The 22,023-nt window shown below is 38.5% G+C and overlaps 1 protein-coding gene across 1 annotated transcript in view; it reads left to right on the top strand.

Annotated features, from left to right (window-relative positions):
- The window catches only part of LOC150079035 (lactadherin-like), a 300,762-nt gene that overhangs the window by 181,615 nt on the left and 97,124 nt on the right, over window positions 1-22,023 (top strand). Inside the window, exon 6 of the mRNA XM_090383407.1 lies at window positions 9,708-9,848. Coding sequence (XP_090239533.1) covers window positions 9,708-9,848 — 141 coding nt within the window. The remainder of the gene's footprint in view (window positions 1-9,707; window positions 9,849-22,023) is intronic.

Below are 22,023 nucleotides of genomic sequence, written 5' to 3'. Positions count from 1 at the left end.
AAGCTTACTCTATTAGTTTGACAATTCATGGTGTATTTAATAGTAAGAAAGAGTGGGAGGACATGCTGTATGAAGTAATGAAATATTTGGATATGGTGTACACATGGTAAGAATATACCCAGATCCTTGACATAACTTGGCCTCCACAATGTCCCCCGCATACACACTACTCGGACTCCCTCCAGTATCTGGCAGAGTAGAGGTAGCAAGATTATACACTAGCTGGTCTGGAAGCCTCCTAAAGAGTTACCAATAGGTTCTGTCTGGTGTACTAACTAGTGGCCGGCCTGCGAACACCGTTTTACAGCTGTACCCGCGAAATGTAAGGAAGATTGGATCTTGCCATGATGTTCATCATAACCTCAAAAGTCATCAGTTGTACTGAATGATGGAAGAGATTGGGTCCCCATCTCTTCCCATCATGGGGAAGGGTTGACCGGAACTTAGCTCTGGAGACTGAACTTGGGTTCCACCACTTCAAGCCTCCAATAAGCAACGTGGTGGTATTTCACTGGTTGATGAGAGTCATCATCTACCACTTAGTATTGCCTGGGGCGGCATTCCTCCATGTGGTGTGGGTACCAAACCTCGACCCCTGCTTATGCTGGTTCACACCTGTGATCACCTACCATGTGCATGGAGGTTATACTCAGGATTACTAACAGTCGCAGCATCGTGAAGATGCAAGCAAAGGATTTGGTTGTCACAGACCGTCCGGACTTCGTTGAAATTGGGTTCACTTGACTTGAATGTTACCCGAATATCAGTTCCATTAGCTTTTTAAATTCCCAGGTAGCAAGTACAACTTGCCTGGCATATCTGAGAGAATGTCTCTGACAACCTCAAGGACCAAATATTATATATATTCATAAGCTGAGTAGTTTTTTTTTTTCACAACCACCACTACTATTACTACAAATAATAATAATGGGTATGGCAAGTCAAGGTAACCCAGCTGATGTTGTTAATGACTTGAACAGGTACTTCACATTGAACTTTACAGACAAAAGACTCTTTGTGATGAGGAGAAAATGTGTGAGTGAAATTAACCTGTATGAAATTAGTGATGTAGAATTACAGAAAAACAAAAAAATTACAGAAATTACTTTATTGTTAAAACTTAAGTCTGAAGGGAAGTAAAACTATTGGATTAATGTATATACAAAGATTTGAGAGAAGTGGTGAGAGAAAGAGCACATTTAATCATTAGATTTAATTATAAGAGTATCATTGGGCTTGGAAGAGATTCCTTCCGATTAGAGAATTTCAACTGCATTGGCTGGAACATAAACATGATTCTAAGAACAATGGCCAAGAGTAAATGGGGAAGCAGGGAAGATTATGAAAGAACTGATACAGAGTGCATTTAGATATAAATGGAATTATATAGGAAACACAGCAAGTGTTTATTAAAGGAAAAATTGTTTGACTAAACTGTTACCTACTTTGAGAGAATCATTCAATAGCTGGATGTAGGAAATAATTTTGATGCAGTTTTTTCTTTGGATTTTAATAAAGTATTTGACTCAGTTCCACATAAGGTCACAATCTGGGAAATGCTGGAATCAGAAGTAAGATCCTTCATGGATCACAGTGTAGTTGCAGGCATTGCAACATCGCTGCATTGCCTGTTCAGTTGATGTTCTGAGCAATGATTATTTTGTTTATTGATTATCTTGACATTTATTGACTATAATATGTCTTAAATTGAAATTATTTCAGGCATGGAGTTAAAAATATTGACTCCATTTGAAATTGTCCTGTACCTTGGAAAAGTTGAGCGATTTAAGATCTTGAATAAACACTACAATGATTATCTTGTTAAATATTGCACCTAAGACAAAGGTCTTAGGTGCAATATTTAACAAGATAATCATTGTAGTAGTCACAGACTGCCTGTGTACTGTGTTACAACCAACAGATACAGGTTACCAGTGTAATATTGTTTCAGTCTGGTGTGATGTAAACACTGGGAAAACAAAAGTGAAATGAGGTGGAGTCTGTTATAGGCCACATGACTGCAATGAGAATAATGAAGAACTGTACAGAGAAATTAGAGAAGGCCAGCACATTAGAATGTCTTATCACATGTTATTTTAACTTTTCAGATATCATTTGCAACTCATGGGCTGCAGCTTACTCAGTAGCAAAACATTTCTCGATTTGTGGATGATTGCTTTCTACACCAACATCTTAGAGAAGCAACAAGAGAAAGCAATATTCTTGATATGGTTATCAGCAGTAATTCATCATGTATTAAGTATCTTGAAGTAAAGGAACCTTTAGATCAGGGATGTTCAACCTGCAGGCTATATGTGGCCCATTCCTTCACATTGTGTAACCTGTGGCCATGCCTATACTTTCACATTGACTTTTTAAAATAACTATTTTTAATATTCGATTTAATATTTGATTTTAAATAAAGTAGAACCACCCGGATAAGAAATTCCTGCATAAGAAGTTTTCCCCTGTAATAAGTTTGGTTTCTTAATTCCCAATTTCAACTCTGTGTATATATAATGACATTTAATTATAATTACATTTTCCCATTTAATTCCTTTTTTTAAATATAGAAATTCTAAAACAGGTTTTATGGCTGAAAGCCTCAGACTATGGAAAATTCACTAATCGAACAAGTTAGTGCATAGCATCATTTGAGTGTAGTAAATCACTGAAATAGGTGAAATGGCATCGTTTTTGTTATATCTGATATTGTGAATGCCTTCACAATGAGTTGCCCTGATATGCACTACATTGAATAAGCAATGGTACATCAGTGGAGAAGACTTATGTTACTTATTCTCAGCAGATACCACTACCTGATGGTACCATTTCAAGGCTTGTTGGCCTTGAAACGGTGCTGTCTTTACTACCTTACTGTTGCACACCACCTTGCATCTCTGATATTGTGGAGTTATACTACTTCATAACTGGGTTTTCACTTATTGTATCACCAGGGTACCTATCCACTCACCGATAAGAGGCCCACAAGCCTTGAAACGGTACCATCTGGAGGAGTCTGATGGTATTCTTCATTACTCAGAATAAGTAACAACAACAGTTCCCTACAGGGGAAGCGTTGCCTTTTCGAGGGATTTATGAGTGAGTGAGTGAGTGTGAGTTTGAGGAGTAACTGCCCCTTTCCTTTTTTGATGGCATTTCTTCTTCTTCATTCCCCTCCAATTTTCTCTACCCTCCATCTTTTATTCACTTTTCTTTGTCTAATAGGGACAGAGATATGGATAAGAGTGAAGATACCACCACCCAGATGGCACCAAACGGTGCCATCTGGCTGAGACTAAGTAGCATTAGTCTTCTCCACTGGCAAAGTGTTGCTTATTCAAGGTGGTACAATATCAGGGCAACTCGTGAAAGCATTCACAATACGAAATATAACAAAAACGATGCCATTTCACCTCCTTCGGTAATTTACTACAAACTAAAATGATGCTTGGCACTAACTTGTTCAATATAGAAATTATTTTTATATTAAAAAATATTAAACAATACATTTTTGTATAAACATTTTGATATAATGGAAGTGACATATTGCAATTGTTTTCATCAATGTCCATAATTGGTTAGCTTCGACCATGTGAAGCATTTGCCATTCTCTTTTTGATGAGTATTTAAGAGCTCCAGATTCAAAGATGGCAGGAAAGAACAGAAAGATTCTTTTATTAGCATTAGTATTAATAGAGGTATACGATGCAAGAAAGCAAGCTTATGCAGCATCAGCCAAAAAAAAAACTTGCCCCCATTTCACCTCTCCGTTCATTCCAAATACTTGTCCAGGTCAGCCTTAAATTTAGATGAGCATGTACTGTCCATTTGGAGTTCTTCCCTGGGGATTCCACATCAGTTGTGCGACCAGTGGATCTGGGAATGACCAACGTTTTAAAGGTGCATTTTTGTAAGTACTCTTGTACATAAATTGCTTACCCCTTGTAAAACTGAATGGAAAAACTGAAAAGTACAAAATTTCTTTTAGATGCAATGCATTGTTTAGCATCATCACAGGTTACAGTGAGCCCTACTGTTATAATTAATTCCTATAAAAAGGCTGTGTTCTATAATGATATAGAAGAAAATGTTTTAGTGGATGGGATTTCTTACAGAATAATTTGGGATTTACAGTAAATGTTTGTGCTTGTCTGAAGTATTTGGTAATGAGTTTAATGAACAGAATGTTAAGAAATTAGAAATCTTCAGTTTAAAAATGTTTCCCATAGCAGAGTAAAATATTTATTAATTCTGAAATAGTACTTAAATCATCTTTAACTTACGTATGTGTATCTTTTCATTTTTATTTGTGTAGTTAACATTTCATACCCTTAGGTAATTTTCTCTTCTACTAAGTTTTCCCTCGTAAGACGTTCTAAACCTCCACTCCCTTGAAAAACCTCTTAATAGGGTTCTACTGTATTTGATTTTAATATTCAATTATTTTAATATTTAATTTTTCTACATTGCTTTCTTGTGTTTTAAGTTTCTTCCTCAGAATTTAGCAATATTGTTGTAACCATATAATAATAATAGTGCAGTAATAATTATTAATAGTTATTAGTATTATGTAATAATTGGTGCATTTTTGTATTTAATTATTAAATATGCATAAAAAATCTATAAGTACAAATGTAAATAAAAAATTATATTTGCTTCAAAAGATGCATAACTAGTGGTAAGGAACTGGTCCCCATAATTTTCAAAATTTTATTTATTTTGACCCCTATCCAAAAAGTAGTTGGATGCTACTGCTTTAGTTGTTTGTTTGTTATTTGGTTTTTAGGAGCATTAGCAACTAAGGCTATATTGCTCCGGGATATGCGGTGGTCATTCCTTGACCTTTCCGCATACTCCGTATTTGGTGGTGACGGGCTCGAACCCCGGTCTAATCAAGAAGCATGTGCTACGCACTGTTGCTCCTTCCCACCTGGCTACGGAGGCGCTACTGCTTTAGATGGAAGTGATCATCACATATTGATATGGGATTTATTCAAAGAAATAACAACTTTCTAGGGTAAAGGAAAGGGTTTTTGTTTTCACAGAGGCGATTATAATGGGCTTGGACTTTTTTTTAAACTCTTCAGTGGGACCAACTAATGTTAAAAAATATAAATGCCAAGTGGGAAGTGTTCAGAGAGGTAATCATAGAGGCACTGAGCATTTTATACCAACTAGAAGATACTGGTTCAAAATCTAGACTAAAATGGATGCCATATGAAGCAATGGGCTTAGTGACAGAGATGAAAAGTGCATGGGGTGATTTTAAATTGTCAGGGGGATGCAAAGATCAATATTAAGTATAAACTAATGTGTAATAAGCAGACTGAGGCAGATTATGAGAAGTTCTTAGCTAATAATGCAAGGTAAAGCAGCAAAAAATTCTTTGTGTTTGCTTACAATAGAAGAAAAAAAATGAATACACTGGTTCACTGATATGAATGGTATTTTTTTTTTTTTTTTTTTTTTCTTTTTTTATGAAAACACGAAAGGTATCGAAACCTATAGTACTTAGTACCATGCATGGGTTGAAGGAGAAGTATGTGGGGGAGGGGGATGCCGGAAACTTTGCTTTAGAGACTAAATATGGGTTTCACAACTTCAAGCCTCCAGTAAGCAAAGTGGTGGTATTTCACCGGTTGATGAAAGTCATGTTGGTGATTGTGTACAGATTGCCGAAAAACTGAAAAATATTTTACATCGACATTCACATATGAAGTTTTCAGAGATGAGGATGTCAGATGTCTAGTCGATATTGATTGAAATAATTTGATAATAACAGAAAGGTGGAAGAGATATTGATACAGCTAAAGTTAACAGAGTGCCTAGGGTTGATGGAATCTATCCAATTACATTAAAAGCTGCAGTAAAACAGGTAGCTAAACACACACACACACACACACACTCTCTCTCTCTCTCTCTCTCTCTCTCTCTCTCTCTCTCTCTCTCTCTCTCTCTCTCTCTCTCTCTCTATATATATATATATATATATATATATATATATATCTCCAAGTATAACAAAGCAAATATCAAATATTCCAGGTCACGTTGGGTACCCGCCATGGTTATTGGTTTACCTGATAAGCTAGTATATCATATTTTACTTTTAAAAAACTCTTACCATTATTAAATTAGCTCATATATATATATATATATATATATATATATATATATATATATTCAGGAGGGAAACCTGCAGATTGGAGATGAGTAATATTTATCTTATTCACAAGGGCAGTTCAAAACATGAAGTGGATAACTTCAGACCAGTAAGTTTAACCTATATGCCAGGTAAAATAATGAATCAATAGTTAAAAAGTAATGCAAGATCATCTTGATAGGAGCAGATCCCTATCACTCTAAACAGTGGAGCAAGATCATCTTGATAAGGCAATCACAGCATGGCTTTCAATTTGTTAAAGATAGACCATGCCTCACCACTTTGAATGGCTGTTATGAGGTTGTTACAAATGAATTGCATGGCTGTTATGAGGTTGTTACAAATGAATTGCATAGGATGCATATAGATTATCAGGTAATATAGAAGCCTACAGCAGATATAAATTAGTTTGCAATCAAGTCACAAATTGGGTTTAGGCAAGCTAAGGCAGTTTATGAAAAGTCTTTGGGAATGGATGCAAAGGAAAACAGCAAAAACTTCTTTATGTAAACATTAGAAGGAAGGGAATAAATCACATCAGTCCACTTGATGTCTATGGTTTACTGTTGATGATCCTACTTAGGTTGTTCACAAACTGAATTGGTATTTTTCATCTACATTCACACATGAGGAGTTTTTAGGAAAGAGAATGCTAGAAGTTCATCATAATCTAATAGGGGAGATATATGATTTTGTGAAAACTGAGAGGAAAGTGTAAGAGAAGGTGTTGCAGCTTAACATAAAAAAAAAGGTGCCTGTGATGGATGGGATCTATCCAGTTACATTAAGGGAGGCAGCAAAGGAGGTATGTACACCCTTAGCATAATAATGAGAGCACCTTTGGATTAAGGGGTATTCCCTATGGACAAGAGATGTTATCTTAACTTATGTTCTAGGAAAAATAATGGGGTCAGTGGTTTAGAAGTAATGGATCTCTCACTCAACCATCCTTTTATCCATTGTAGCAACTTGCCCTTAATGCCATACTGCTCCAATTTGTACAGTAGTCTTCCATGTGCAACAGTATCAAAAGCTTTCCTGAAATCCAAGTATATGATATCAAAATTATTTTTTGCACCCAGTTCCTTTGTGACCAGATCATAGTATCCAATCAAATTGATCAGACAAGACTTCCCCTTGACAAACCCATGCTGTGTCTGAATTATTGAGGCAGTCTTGTCTAAATGATCCTGCAATGCCTCTTTAACCAGTGACTGCATTATTTTCCCTGGAACAGAAGTAAAACTAACAAGTCTGTAATTACTTGTGTCACCCTTTGTGAATTGGAGATACATTTGCATATCTCCAGTTTGTGGGGACTTCCCCTGAGTCCAAAGATGCCTCATAATTATGGCTAAGGGTTTGCTTTCTTCCTTTCTGCCTCCTTTAATATAGCTGGATAGATCCCATCCACCCCAGGTGCCTTTCTTATGTTTAACTTCAACAATTTCTCCTCTAATTTGCTCTCAGTAATTACAAAATAATTTAACTCCCTGTTAGAGTTTGATAAACATCTGGCCCTCTCTTCCTTGAATAACTCCTCATGTGTGAATGTAGATGCAAAATACTAATTTAGTTTGGCAGCTATCTGAGAATGATCGTCTACAGTCAAACCGTTGATATCAAGTGGACCAATCTGATTTATCCCCTTCCTTTGAGAGTTTATATAAGTAAAGAAGTCTTTGCTGTTTTTCTTAGCATCTTTTGCCAAAGATTTTTCTTAATCTGCCTTCACTTACCTAACCTCCTTTGTGACTTGATTACAGACTAGCTTGTATCTACCATAGGCTTCTGTGTTGCCTGACAAGTTATGTGCATCCCATGTATTTTCTTCTCTGTACGCATCTGACATACATTTGGGCCTGAACCTAGAGCGGTATTTCTTAGTTGGAATAAAAAGCCTAGTAGCTTTCGAGATTACTTCCTTGAATGCTTCCCATTTAGAATTTGCTGTTGGTAACATCATCAGTTGGTCCCACTGTATAGAACCTAAAAAATCTCTGAGACCACTATACTTTTAGGCAGCTAAAATAGGTTTTTGCTTTTACGAAAGCAAAAACCCTTCCCTTTACCCCTGATAGTAGTTACATCTTTAAGTAAATCCCACATCAATACATACACTGTGATCACTGCTACCTAGTGGTTCCTTTATCTGTAAATTCTTAATGTATGAATAATCACTGCTGATAATCAGATCGAGTGTTACTCCCTCATTGCCTCTCTAACATGCTGCTTTAGAAAACAATCATTCAAATCTACAAAAGCCTTGCTAGTATGTGAGTGACCGACCCACAAGTTCCAATCTACATCTGGGAAGTTAAAATCCCCCATTATAAGACACTGATTTACTGGCCCATTCTAATTTCTCTGTATAATTGTTCATTGTACTCATCAGACTCATTAGGCCTATAACAAACTCCTACCCTCATTTTTGCTTTCCCAGTGCTTATGTCACACCAAACAGACTCAACATTGCACTGTCCATCTATGTCAAATTGATGCACTTCCTTAGATTTTATGTGTTTCTTAACTAACAGTATAACCCCTCCTCCCTTCCTATCCCGACTGTCCTTTCTGTACACATTTTACTCCCCAAATTCCAATTCTGCATCCCTTATATCTGAGTGGCACTAAGTCTCTGATATCCCAACAATATCTGCTTTGGATGTTTTTACCAGCACTTAAAATTCATCAAATTTTACTATACTCCTAGCATTGGTGTACATAATCAGAACAGGTGTACATGCAAGTATGTGCACCTGTTCTTACTCTTAGTTACTCTAACACAGCTCATGTATTTACTTGTTTCATGATCCCCAGCAACTGACTTTCTGGGCTGCTGCTCATTCCAATAGAAGCAGCACAAGAATCATTTCCACTTCTGCCTGCGGCTAATGTTAGCCTATTAGTCTGTGAATCCCCCAAGTTAGCAGTTTTCCGACGCACCTAACATTGCCTCGATAGCATCAGCAAATATTCTTGCACCCTTTCTGATTTAAGTGTATCCCATCCCTATAGAAGCAATCTTGCCTGTTAACAAGCACAGACCATGCTGAGAAAAATTCTACTCTGTGAGCCCTGCACAATCTCTCCAGGGCCGAATTGATTGACAAGGCCCTCATCATATGCTCTCCTATCGTGTCTGGGCAGACACTTTCAAATTTATCTCTAACTCACAACTTTTTTTTCAGCATTGACCTGTACTTGCTTAGTAAATCTGCAGATCTAAACTTAATGCCATTAGTGCCAACGTGTAAAACAATATCACCTTTTGTGCCCTTATAAGATATCTGTTCCACAACGTCATCAACTTTTGCCCCTGGCAGACATACACTGGTCCTATTCCACCTATCATTGGATAGGTGAAATAGGACCCTTTTTTATAGATAGATAATTTTAAATGCTGTATCAGTTTAAAAAGCTAAATTGTGATACACCAGGTAGTTTTAATTGTGGAAATCTTTGAAATTGGATTGATAAGTTAATATTTTAATACAGCACTGTTTGCTGAATTACTTTTGACTTTTTCCTTACCCCTTTTCAGAATGTAATGAGATCATCAGTCTTCCACCTCAAGCTAAGCTAACTGCTTCCAGTGCACGTCCATGGAGTAAACAAGGTACCTGCACACCGGAGGATGCACACATCTACAGCCATGGTGGATGGTGTTCTAAGCAAAATGATGGTATGAGGTGATTATTTGATTTACCTTTTAAATATTATAAAACAAATACCGTAACTCCAGTAATCTTAACCCACACCAATCCAAATTTCCATTAATCCAGATCAGATTCTGGTTTAAATACTTTTATACTTTTTTTTTAATTACTATAAAAAAAATTTTTTACTAAATAGAGAGCTTGGAATTTTCTTGGAATAATTCAAGTCGTTATTTGTTTATACTGGTTTTAATCAAAAGAAGTTTAGGGATAGCCTGAACTATCAATTGAGTACTGCTTGCATGCACTCACGTTGGAAAGTTTACCCACATTCTCAATTAAGGAAAGTTTTACCTTAACCCCTAGGAAGAAAGGTGTGAATCACATTGGTCCACTTGATATGAATGGAATAACTATTGATGAACCTATACAGGTTGCTGAAAAACAGAGTAAATATTTGCATACATACATACATACATATAGACAGACCTCCCCAGTGAAACATTGGTCCATATGCACCAGGGGTCTAAAATAAAATAAAAGCACTATGCATGGAATATCTCATACCTAAAAGCAGTATGCTTGGAACATCACAAGTCATTATTTGTTTATACTGTTATTAATTTAGGGACATTTAGGGATAGCCTGAACTGTCAATTGAGTACTGTCTGCATGCACTCACAATGGGAAGTTTTTGCACATTCTCAACTGATGAAAGTTTTAACACTGCTGTTTGAGATTAGTAGAGGCATATGATGCAACAAAGCAAGCTTATACAGCATCAACCAGAAAAAAAAAAAAAAACTATTTCACACATCCATTTGCTCTAAAAGTATGTTCATTTCTTCCTTGAATTTATTTAAAATATCAACTTCCACAATGACAGATGGAAATTTGTTCCAGCAATCAACTACCCACTGGCTGAAGGCAAATTTCTGCACAATCTATTCTACAACTTTTTTTTTCTCAATTTGAATTTATGCCCTCTCAGGTTTGTAATCTGAGCAAGAGGAAGAATCCCATCAGCATTGAGCCTGCTCAACCCATTCAAGTGCTTATACACCTTGCAAATGCCTGGGCTCCAGATGTTGCAATTGCAGAACTTTAGCCTTTAATCGTAAGAGGATCCCTTCGTTCCCCTCACCAATCTTGTTGCCCTTCTCTGTACTCATTCTAGCAACTCTACATCTTTCCTAAAATTAGGCCTCTAGACCTGTACGCAGTACTCAAGTCGTGGCCTGATCATTGCTTTTACAGAGGGATAATCACCTCCTTATTCCTACTAGCAAAATTCTTGTATATCATTGACAAAACCCCACTACCTGCTTTGGCAGCCTGACTGCACTGCTCAGAAAACTTCATATCTGACTGAACAATTATCCACCGGGCCTTTTTCATTCTCTACCAACCTGAGTATAATACTTACTGAGTATAAGTTACTTCTATCCATATGCAGTACTTTGTGGGTTGAGAAGTGGCAACTTCAATTGCCACTGCTCAGCTTATCTGCCCAACTTTTCTAGATCCTGTTGCAGTAGCATACTGTCATTAACAACCCTGCTAACCTTTGTATCATCTGCAAACTTCGATATTACGCCTGATATACCTTAACCAGTATCATTGATAAATACAGAAAACAGCAATGGGCCCAACATAGAACCTTGGGAGACTCCACTAATAACATTAGTCCACGAAGAGCAGTGTCCATCGATTACCATTCTCTGTCTTCTCCACTCAACCACACTTTTATCCATTGTAGCAACTTGCCCTTAATGCCATACTGCTCCAATTTGTACAGTAGTCTTCCATGTACAACAGTATCAAAAGCTTTCTGAAATCCGAGTATGTGATATCAAAAATAATTTTTTGCATCCAGTTCTTTTGTGACCACATCATAGTGGTAACAAACTTCCCTTTAACAAACTCATGCTGTGTCTGAATTATTACTGTAGTCTTGTATAAATGAAGGTAGCATTCTGCAATGCTTCCTAAACCAGTGACTCCATTATTTTTTCTGGAACAGAAGTATAACTAACAGGTCTAATTACTCATGTCACCCTTTGATCCCCCTTTTTGTGAATATCCCCATTTGTGAATTGGGGATACATTTGCACATCTCCAGTCCATGAGGACCTTCTTTGAATCCAAGGATGCTCTTATTATTATGGCTAAGGGTTTGCTTACACCCTTTTCTGTCTCCTTTGATATAAATGGATAGATACCATCTGCCCAGGTGCTTTTCTTATGTTTAAGTTCAACAATTTCTCCTCCACTTTTCTCTCAGTTATTGCAAAATCATCAAGCTCCCTAGGGGTTAGAGTTTAATAAGCTTCTGTCCTCCACCTCTATACCGAATTCCTCATGTGTGAATGTAGATGCAAAATATTCGTTCAGTTTTGCCAGCTATCTGAATAGGATCATCAACACTCAAACCGTTGATACCAAGTGGTCCAATCTGATTCATCCCTTTCCTTCTAGAGTTTATTTAAATAAAGAAGTCTTTGCTGTTTTTCTTTGCATCCTTTGTCAAAGATTTTTCTTAATCTACCTTCGCTTGCCTAACCTCCTTTGTGACTTGATTACAGACTAGCTTGTATCTACCAGAGGCTTCTGTTTTGAAGAAAAATACATGTATTTTTCTTCCCTGCCACGTCTCATTAGGTCATCTGACATCCATTTAGGCCTAAACATTGAACAGTATTTCTTAATTGGTATGAAAAGCCTAGTAGCTTCCAAGATTAATTCCTTGAATGCTTCCCATTTAGAATTTGCTGTTGTTAACATCAGTTGGTTCCACTGTATAGAATTTAAAAACTGTCTGAGACCACTGTTGTCACCTTTGTGAAAGCAAAAACCCTTACCTTTACCCTTGATTGTAGTTATGTCTTTATGTAAATTCCACTTCATTACACTGTGATCACTGTCACCTAGTGGTTCCTTTATCTGCAAATTCTTAATGCACAAATAATCACTGCTGAAAATCAGATCAAGAGTATCACTCCCTCTGGTTTGAAGTGAATGATGATTCATTGAATAGCTTCAAAAATATCTATAAATACAGTGGGCCTCGTACGGTGAACGCCCCATATGACTAACTTTTCATACCACGAACCCGGGTTCATGGGCCTGGGTTTTAGCCCTTACTACTTTTCCCTAATTTCATGTCAAAAAATACTAATTTTTCAAATAACGATTTATATTGCTTTTATGCCATATAATACAGTGCTTAATTATGAAACAAATTAAAGTATTGAATGAGATATTCAATGTTTTATATTCCTAGAATTATTATCCCGATCAGAACTGCAATATTCTTCAGTCATTATCCATAATTATTCTTCATTATTAATTATCCATAATTTCTTATCCATAATTAATTCTTGAAAACGAAACAGGCAACCTCGTGCAGCACATTGCTCAGGAAAGAACACCAGGCAACAACAATATACAAGGTTTAAAAATGTTTAAAAGTGTTCAAAAAAGATTCAAAAAATGGGTCCTAAGAAAAGTGTCAGGGTAAGTCAGTGTCAGTGAAAAAAAGCCGTGAAATAGGGTTGAATTTGAAAGTGTCTGCAATTCTGCCCAGACACGATAGGAAGGAGTATATGATGAGAGCCTTGGCGATCAATTCGGCCCTGGAAAGATTGTGCAAGGCTCAAGGGGTAGAATTTTTTTCAGCCTGGACTGTACTTGTTAACAGGAGAGATTGCTTCTACAGGGATGGGATACACTTAAATAAAGGGTGCAAGAATATTTGCTGATGCTATCATTAGCATTAGTAGAGGCATTTGATGCAAGAAAGCAAGCTTATGCAGCATCAGCCAAAAAAAAAAAAAAAAAAAACCCACTTCCACTTCACCCCTCTGTTCGTTCAAAATACCTGTCCAGCTGAGCCTTAAACTTATTTAGGCTATCAACCTCCACCACAAGGGATGGAAGTCTGTTCCACCAACCAACCACCCGCTGGCTAAAGGCAAATTTCCGCACGTCTATCCTACATCTGTCTTTCCTCAATTTGAATTTATGCCCTCTCAGGTGATTTTTCTGAGCTAGAGGAAGAATCCCATCAGCATTGAGCATGCTTAAACCATTCAAGGCTTTATACACCTCTATCAGATCACCTCGCTGGTGCCTAGTCTCCAGACACTGTAATTTGCAAAACTTAAGCCTTTCTTCGTAAGAGCACCCCTTTGTTCCATTCACTAATCTTGTTGCCCTTCTCTGTTCTCGTTCCAGCAGCTCTACATCCTTCTTGAAATGAGGCTTCCAGACCTGTATACAGTACTCTAGGTGTGGCCTGACCATTGCCTTATACAATGGAATAATCACCTCCTTATCCCTGCTGGAAAAATTCCTGTATATCATTGACAATACTCCATGAGCTACTCTTGCAGCCCATCTGCACTGCTCAGAGAACTTCATGGGATCTGCCTGCACAACCACCCCCAAGTCCCTTTCATTCTCTACCACTGTCAGTGTAGTACCACAGAGTTGATATTGCTCTGGGGTTGCTGTTTCCCATGTGTAGTACTTTACATTTGTCAATGTTAAACTTCATTTGCCACCTCTCAGCCCATCTGCTCAACCTTTCCAGGTCCTGTTGCAGCAGCATAGTGTCAGTAGTGTCCTTGACAACCCTGCCAACCTTTGTATCGTCTGCAAACTTGGACATTAAGCTTGATATACCATCATCAATATCATTTATAAATACAGAAAACAATAATGGACCCAACACTGAGCCCTGAGGGACTCCACTAATAACATTAGTCTACGTTGAGCAGTGTCCATTGATTACCACTCTCTGTCTTCTCCCCCTCAACCACCCCTTTATCCATAGCAGCAATTTGCCTCCAGTGTCACACTGCTCCAATTTGTGTAGCAGTCTTCCATGTGCAACAGTATCAAAAGCCTTTCTAAGATCCAAGTATATAATATCAAAGTTATTCCCTGCATCCAGTTCTTTTGTGACTGCATCATAGTATCCAATCAAGTTGGTCAGGCAAGACTTCCCCTTAACAAAACCATGCAGTGTCTGAGCTATAACTGAAGTCTTGTCTAAATGATCCTGCAGTGCTTCTTTAACCAGTGTCTCCATTAATTTTCCTGGAACAGAAGTTGAGCTCACAGGTCTATAATTACTTGTGTCAGCCTTTGATCCTCCTTTGTGAATTGGGGTCACATTTGCACATTTCCAGTCTATGGGTACCTCCCCTGAGTCCAAGGAAGCTCTCATAATTATGGCTAAGGGATTGCTTACTTCCTTTGCTGCCTCCTTTAATATAACTGGATAGATCCCATCCACCCCGGGTGCCTTTCTTGTGTTTATCTTCAACAGTTTCTCCTCCACTTTACTCCCAGTTATTTCAAGATTCTGTAGCTTACTGCTAGAGTTGAATACACCTCTGGCATTCCCCTTGCTGAATAACTCCTCATGTGTGAATGTCGATGCAAAATATTCATTTAGTTTGTTAGCTACCTAAGCAGGATCATCAACAGTTGACCCATCAATATCATTTATGCCCTCTCAGGTGATTTTTCTGAGTTAGAGGAAGAATCCCATCAGCATTGAGCATGCTTAAACCATTCAAGGCTTTATATACCTCTATCAGATCACCTCGCTGGTGCCTAGTCTCCAGACACTGTAATTTGCAAAACTTAAACAAAACTTAAACAAAACATAACAAAAATTAGCTATCGAGGCAGTGTTAGGTGGGTCGGAAAACTGCTAGCTTGGGGGGAGACAAAGACGAATAGATTAACAGTAGCCACTGGCAGAGGTGAAAGAGATTCTTGCACTGCTTCTATTGGAATGAGCAGAAGCCTGAAAAACAAGATGCAGGATATTTCAGAGACTGCCGGGAGTCATTGCGGTACAAGTAAACACATGGGTTGTGTTAGGGTAGCTAAGAATAGAAATAGGTCCATGTATACTTGCTTGTACACCAATGCTAGGAGTTTAGTAAATAAATTTGATGAATTTGAGGTATTGCTCAAAACATCAAAGGCAGATATTGTTGGGATATCAGAGACATGGTGTCACACAGATATAAGGAATGCAGAACTGGAATTTGGGGAGTATAACGTCTACAGAAAGGATAGACTGGATAGGAAGGGAGGAGGGGTTATGCTATTAGTTAAGAAATACATAAAATCCAAGGAAGTGAAGCCAGTGGACATCGCGGGACAGTGCAGTGTCGAGTCGGTTTGGTGTGACATAAGCATTAGGAGATCAAAATTGAGAGTAGGAGTGTGCTATAGGCCTAATGACTCTGATGAGTATAATAAGATACTGTACAGGGAAATAGAGTGGGCCAGTAAATTGGAGAGTCTTATAATGGGAGATTTTAATTTCCCAGATATTGATTGGAATTTGGGGGCTGGCCACTCACACACCAGCAAGGCTTTTGTGGATTTATTGGATGATTGTTTTCTACATCAGCATGTTCAGGAGGCAACTAGAGGGAAGAATACTCTTGATTTGATTATCAGCAGTGATTCTTCATGCATTAAGAATCTGCAGATAAATGAACCACTAGGTGGCAGTGATCACAATGTGCTGAAGTGGGATTTACTCAAAGAGGTAACTACCATTAGGGGTAAAGGGAAAGGTTATTGCTTTCGTAAAGGCGACTATGATGGACTGAGACAGTATTTAAATTCTATACAGTGGGACCAACTGATGATGTTACCAACAGCAAATGCAAAATGGGAAGCATTCAAAGAACTTATCTTGGAAGCTACTAGGCTATACATACCAACTAAGAAATATTGTTCAAGGTTTAGGCCTAAATGGATGTCAGATGAACTGATGAGGCATATGGCAGAGAAGAAACATGCATGGGATACATACAAATTAATGGGTGACATGGAAGCCTATGATAGATACAAGTTTATCTGTAACCAAGTTACAAAGGAGGTTAGGCAGGCGAAGGCAGATTACGAGAAATATTTGGCAAGGGATGCAAAGAAAAACAGCAAAGAGTTCTTTACTTATGTAAACTCTAGAAGGAAGGGGATGAATCAGATTGGTCCACTTGATATCGATGGGTCAACTGTGGATGATCCTGCTCAGGTAGCTAACAAACTAAATGAATATTTTGCATCGACATACACACATGAGGAGTTATTTAGCGAGGGGAAAGCCAGAGGTGTATTCAACTCTAGCAGTAAGCTAGGGAATCTTGTAATAACTGAGAGTAAAGTGGAGGAGAAATTGTTGAAGATAAACACAAGAAAGGCACCCGAGATGGATGGGATCTATCCAGTTATATTAAAGGAGGCAGCAAAGGAAGTAAGCAAACCCTTAGCCATAATTATGAGAGCTTCCTTGGACTCAGGGGAGGTACCTATGGACTGGAGATGTTCAAATGTGACCCCAATTCACAAAGGAGGATCAAAGGCTGACACAAGTAATTATAGACCTGTGAGTTTAACTTCTGTTCCAGGAAAATTAATGGAGGCACTAGTTAAAGAAGCACTGCAGGATCATTTAGACAAGACTTCAGCTATAGCTCGGACACAGCATGGTTTTGTTAAGGGGAAGTCTTGCCTGACCAATTTGATTGGATACTATGATGCAGTCACAAAGGAACTGGATGCAGGGAATAACTTTGATATTATATACTTGGATCTTAGAAAGGCTTTAATACTGTTGCACATTTAAGACTGCTGCACAAATTGGAGCAGTGTGGCATTGGAGGCAAATTGCTACTGTGGATAAAGGGGTGGCTGAGGGGGAGAAGACAGAGAGTGGTAATCAATGGACACTGCTCGCCGTGGACTAATGTTATTAGTGGAGTCCCTCAGGGCTCAGTGTTGGGTCCATTATTGTTTTCTGTATTCATAAATGATATTGATGAGGGTATATCAAGCTTAATGTCGAAGTTTGCAGACGATACAAAGGTAGGCAGGGTTGTCAAGGACACTACTGACACTATGCTGCTGCAACAGGGTCTGGAAAGGTTGAGCAGATGGGCTGAGAGGTGGCAAATGAAGTTTAACATTGACAAATGTAAAGTACTACACATGGGAAACAGCAACCCCAGAGCAACGTATCAACTCTGTGGTACTACACTGACCGTGGTAGAGAATGAAAGGGACCTGGGGGTGGTTGTGCAGGCAAATATGAAGTTCTCTGAGCAGTGCAGACGGGCTGCAAGAGTAGCTCATGGTGTATTGTCAATGATATATAGGAATTATTCTAGCAGGGATAAGGAGGTGATTATTCCCTTGTATAAGGCAATGGTCAGGCCACACCTAGAGTACTGTATACAGGTCTGGAGGCCTCATTTCAAGAAGGATGTAGAGCTGCTGGAACGAGAACAGAGAAGGGCAACAAGATTAGTGAATGGAACAAAGGGGTGCTCTTATGAAGAAAGGCTTAAGTTTTGCAAATTACAGTGTCTGGAGACTAGGCACCAGCGGGGTGGTCTGATAGAGGTGTATAAAGCCTTGAATGGTTTGAGCATGCTCAATGCTGATGGGATTCTTCCTCTTGCTCAGAATAATCATCTTAGAGGGCATAAATTCAAATTGAGGAAAGACAGATTTAGGAGAGATGTGCGGAAATTTGCCTTTAGCCAGTGGTTGGTTGGTTGGTGGAACAGACTTCCATCCCTTGTCGTGGAAGTTGATAGCCTAAATAAGTTTAAGGCTCAGCTGGACAGATATTTTGAACGAACAGAGGGGTGAAGTGGAAGTGTTTTTTTTTTTTTTTTTATTTGGCTGATGCTGCATAAGCTTGCTTTCTTGCATCAAATGCCTGTACTAATGCTAATGCTAAAGCTAAAAGTCAGCCCAAGAAACACTCAAGAAAATCAGCAGGCATCATCTGAAGCTTGTCTCAGATAAAAATATTCCAAGAAATGTACCCACCGGCAAATGGCTACAAGAGCCATATTGCGATGAATGCACTACTTTACCACGTGCCGATGGCTTCACTTGGGTGACCCTTCATTGCTTCTGATGGCTTACTGATGGCTTCATTCAGGTAAGTATTGAAAGAACACAAATTCGTACACGACCACGAGATATCTCGGGATAAAAATTTGACATTAAAATGCTAACCCGAGTTAACTCGGGATAATCAGGTAAGTGGTTAATACAAACACAACACACATTCTGTTTTATTCACCATGTCTTTCTTTTGTTTCAGGAAAATTTCAAATTTGTTTTTTGAAAGTTTCTTTTGAAAACAGTTTTTAAAAAAGATTCAAAAAAATGGGTCCTAAGAAAAGTGTCAGTGTAAGTCAGCTCAAGAAAACACTCAAGAAAATCACTATTGAAACCAAGAAAGACATCATAGCCAACCATGAAAAAGGAGCTAGGGTAGTTGATTTGGCAATTGAATATGGAGTCAACAAATCTACCATTGGAACCATCTTGAAGAACAAGGAGACCATCAAGAATGTGAGGTTGCAAAGGGAGTGACCAGATTAAGTACCCTAAGAAACTCCATCATTGAAGAAATGGAGAACTTGCTGCTACTGTGGATCCACCAAAGGCAAATGGCAGGAAATACCATCAACAAAGAAGTCATCTTTCTGAAAGCCAAGCACATCTACGCTGACCTGAAGGAAAAAACTCCAGGGCCAAGCTCTGAAGAATCTGAATTTAAAGCAAGCAGGGGGTGGTTTGAGAAGTTTAAGGGGAGGACTGGCATTCAGTGCATAAGGCATAGGGAGGCAGCAAGTGCTGATAAAGAAGCCACTGATAAATTTGCCAAGAAATTTCAGAAGCTCATGAAAGATGAAGGATATCTACCACAACAGGTCTTCAACTGTGATGAAACTGGGTTTTTCTGGAATAAAAAGTGCCCAGTAAAACTTACATCAAAGGAAGAACAAACTCTTACAGGCCACAAGCCTATGAAGGACAGGCTGACCCTCCTCTTTGCTGCCAATGCTAGTGGAGACCTGAAGATCAAGCCTATCTTGGTGTATCATTCTGAAACACCAGGAGCATTTAAGAAGCACTCAATTGTCAAAGGTAAACTTGGAGTCTACTGGAAATCTAACCCAAAAGCTTGGATTACTAAGCTTTTCAAGGACTGGATGCTTGAAGTCTTTGCAGTTACAGTGAAGAAATACTTGGAGGAAAAGAACTTGCCACTGAAGGCTGTCCTCACCATGGATAATGCACCTGGCCACCCACTTGATTTAGAAGATGCCCTGAAATTGGAGTTCAGCTTCCTGAAGATTGTTTTCTTACCTCCCAACACTACACCTCTAATTCAGCCAATGGACCAGAATGTCATAGCCAACTTCAAGAAGATCTACACCAAAGCACTTTTCACCAGATGCTTTGAAGTTTGCCATGCTTCCAGCTTCGTGACATTGAGGAAATTTTGGAAGGAAGAATTTAACATTGTGCACGCCATTAAACTCACAGAAAAAGCTTGGTGTGAAGTGTCAGTCAGGAACCTGGACTCTGCCTGGAGAAACCTGTGGCTAGCCTGTGGAAGAACCTAATAATGGAGTCCAAGTCATGAAGGACATTGTGGCAGCAGCTAAGGACCTGGACTTGGAAGTGGAAGAAGAAGATGTGGAGGAGTTAATAGAGGAGCATGAAGTGCAGCTGACCACGGAAGAACTGAAGGAGCTGCATAAACATCGGGTCGGGGAAACGGAAAAAAATGTTTTCTCAGAGAAGGAGAAAGAGGAAAACATCACCAAAGGTCCAATGCCTTCAACTACTGTCAAGGAGATCCATCAGGACTGGAAGAAGCTTCACAACAGGGTGTTGGTGTGGCACTCCAGCACAGCTGAAGTGAACAGGGTGGGGACCTCTACAATAACATAGCGCTTCACCTTCAGGAGCCTCCTTAAAAAGAGAGAAAAGCAATCAACACTGGATAGATTCAATGCTAAAAAGCAGAAACAGGCAGAAGAACTTGAAGAACCTGTAAGCATGAACCTGTAACCATGAAGAAGAATAAATAGTGTATGTAAATGGTGGTCTTTTTTTTGTGGAGGGTCTGGTACCAATTAATTTATTTCCCATAGGATACTATGGGAAATCGCATTTTGTACTACAAACTTTTCATACCACGAACCAGTTCGTGGAACGAATTAAGTTCGTGGTACGAGGTCCAACTGTAATAGGTAGGCCAATTATGTGTGCTTGTATCTGAAATTAAAGCAATTACTAAGACCAGCCTGAAAGGTAGTAGCATTTTTATTAACCACCATGACAACTGGTAAGGAGTGCAAGCTGAAGAAATATTTACAGTATATCTGGCATTCTCAGTATCAAAGCCATGATTATATATATATATATATATATATATATATATAAATGTTTTTTTAATATATTTTTTAAACTCTACATTTCTTGTTTATACTCCGGCACAACCACCAGGTCAGTAGAGTTTACAATAAATCAATCAGTATAAATGTTAATTGTATTTAGCAGTTATGGACTTGAACCCTGACCCACTCAATGAGCGTGTACTACTGCACTCGTGCTATGTCAGGCCAATTTGTTACAGAGATGTAGGATTCCCATCAATAATGTGATGAGCGTCCAGAATAATGAAAAGCAAATGCTACAGTTTTTTGAAGAAATGAGCTCATGAACAACTGATGAAAGTGCACTTCATGTGATGATAGACAATATGTACAATATCGAAAGTAGTATGTCTGGGAAGGTGGTCAGGGACAAAGAGACTGGGAGGCTTGCTCTTAAAATTGTTCAGTATGTGTTCTGTACATGTTATAGCAAACAGCAAGATGATGACACAAATTTCCATGTACATACTTAAAGATATGGGCATCTGTTGTGATGGTTGCGTGGAGCCATAAACATATAGCTAAATCTTCAAAGGTTGAAAGTGAGTCCATAGCCTATCCATCTTCCAGGAATGCAATATTGAGGTGACAGTGGACAGTAGCACTGAAATGTACAGGGATGTCACTATATGGTACCTTGCCAAGGGCACATTACTAGTAGCACAGTAGATAAAAACGAGACAATCTTCAATTAGGGAGCATATAAGAACCTATGATTTTGTCTCCAAGGGTACTGGTCTATAGAATGTGCTAAATAATGGACATAGGATGCACTATGTCCATTATTTCCAGGCAAAATTCTTTAACATGGCAAAAGAATGTGGATGCAGACACCATTTCCTCTCATAATGCAGAAAATAACAACCAATTCAATGGTTATGAGACCATATGGTTTCTTCCACAGGTTTCGTCC

The sequence above is a fragment of the Mastigoproctus giganteus genome, chromosome 10, assembly GCF_048544385.1.
Source record: "Mastigoproctus giganteus isolate SK-2022 chromosome 10, ASM4854438v1, whole genome shotgun sequence".
Lineage (NCBI taxonomy): Eukaryota > Metazoa > Arthropoda > Arachnida > Uropygi > Thelyphonidae > Mastigoproctus > Mastigoproctus giganteus.
The sequence above is the reverse complement of the archived record's forward strand: the minus strand, read 5'-3'. Positions and strand labels throughout refer to the sequence as shown.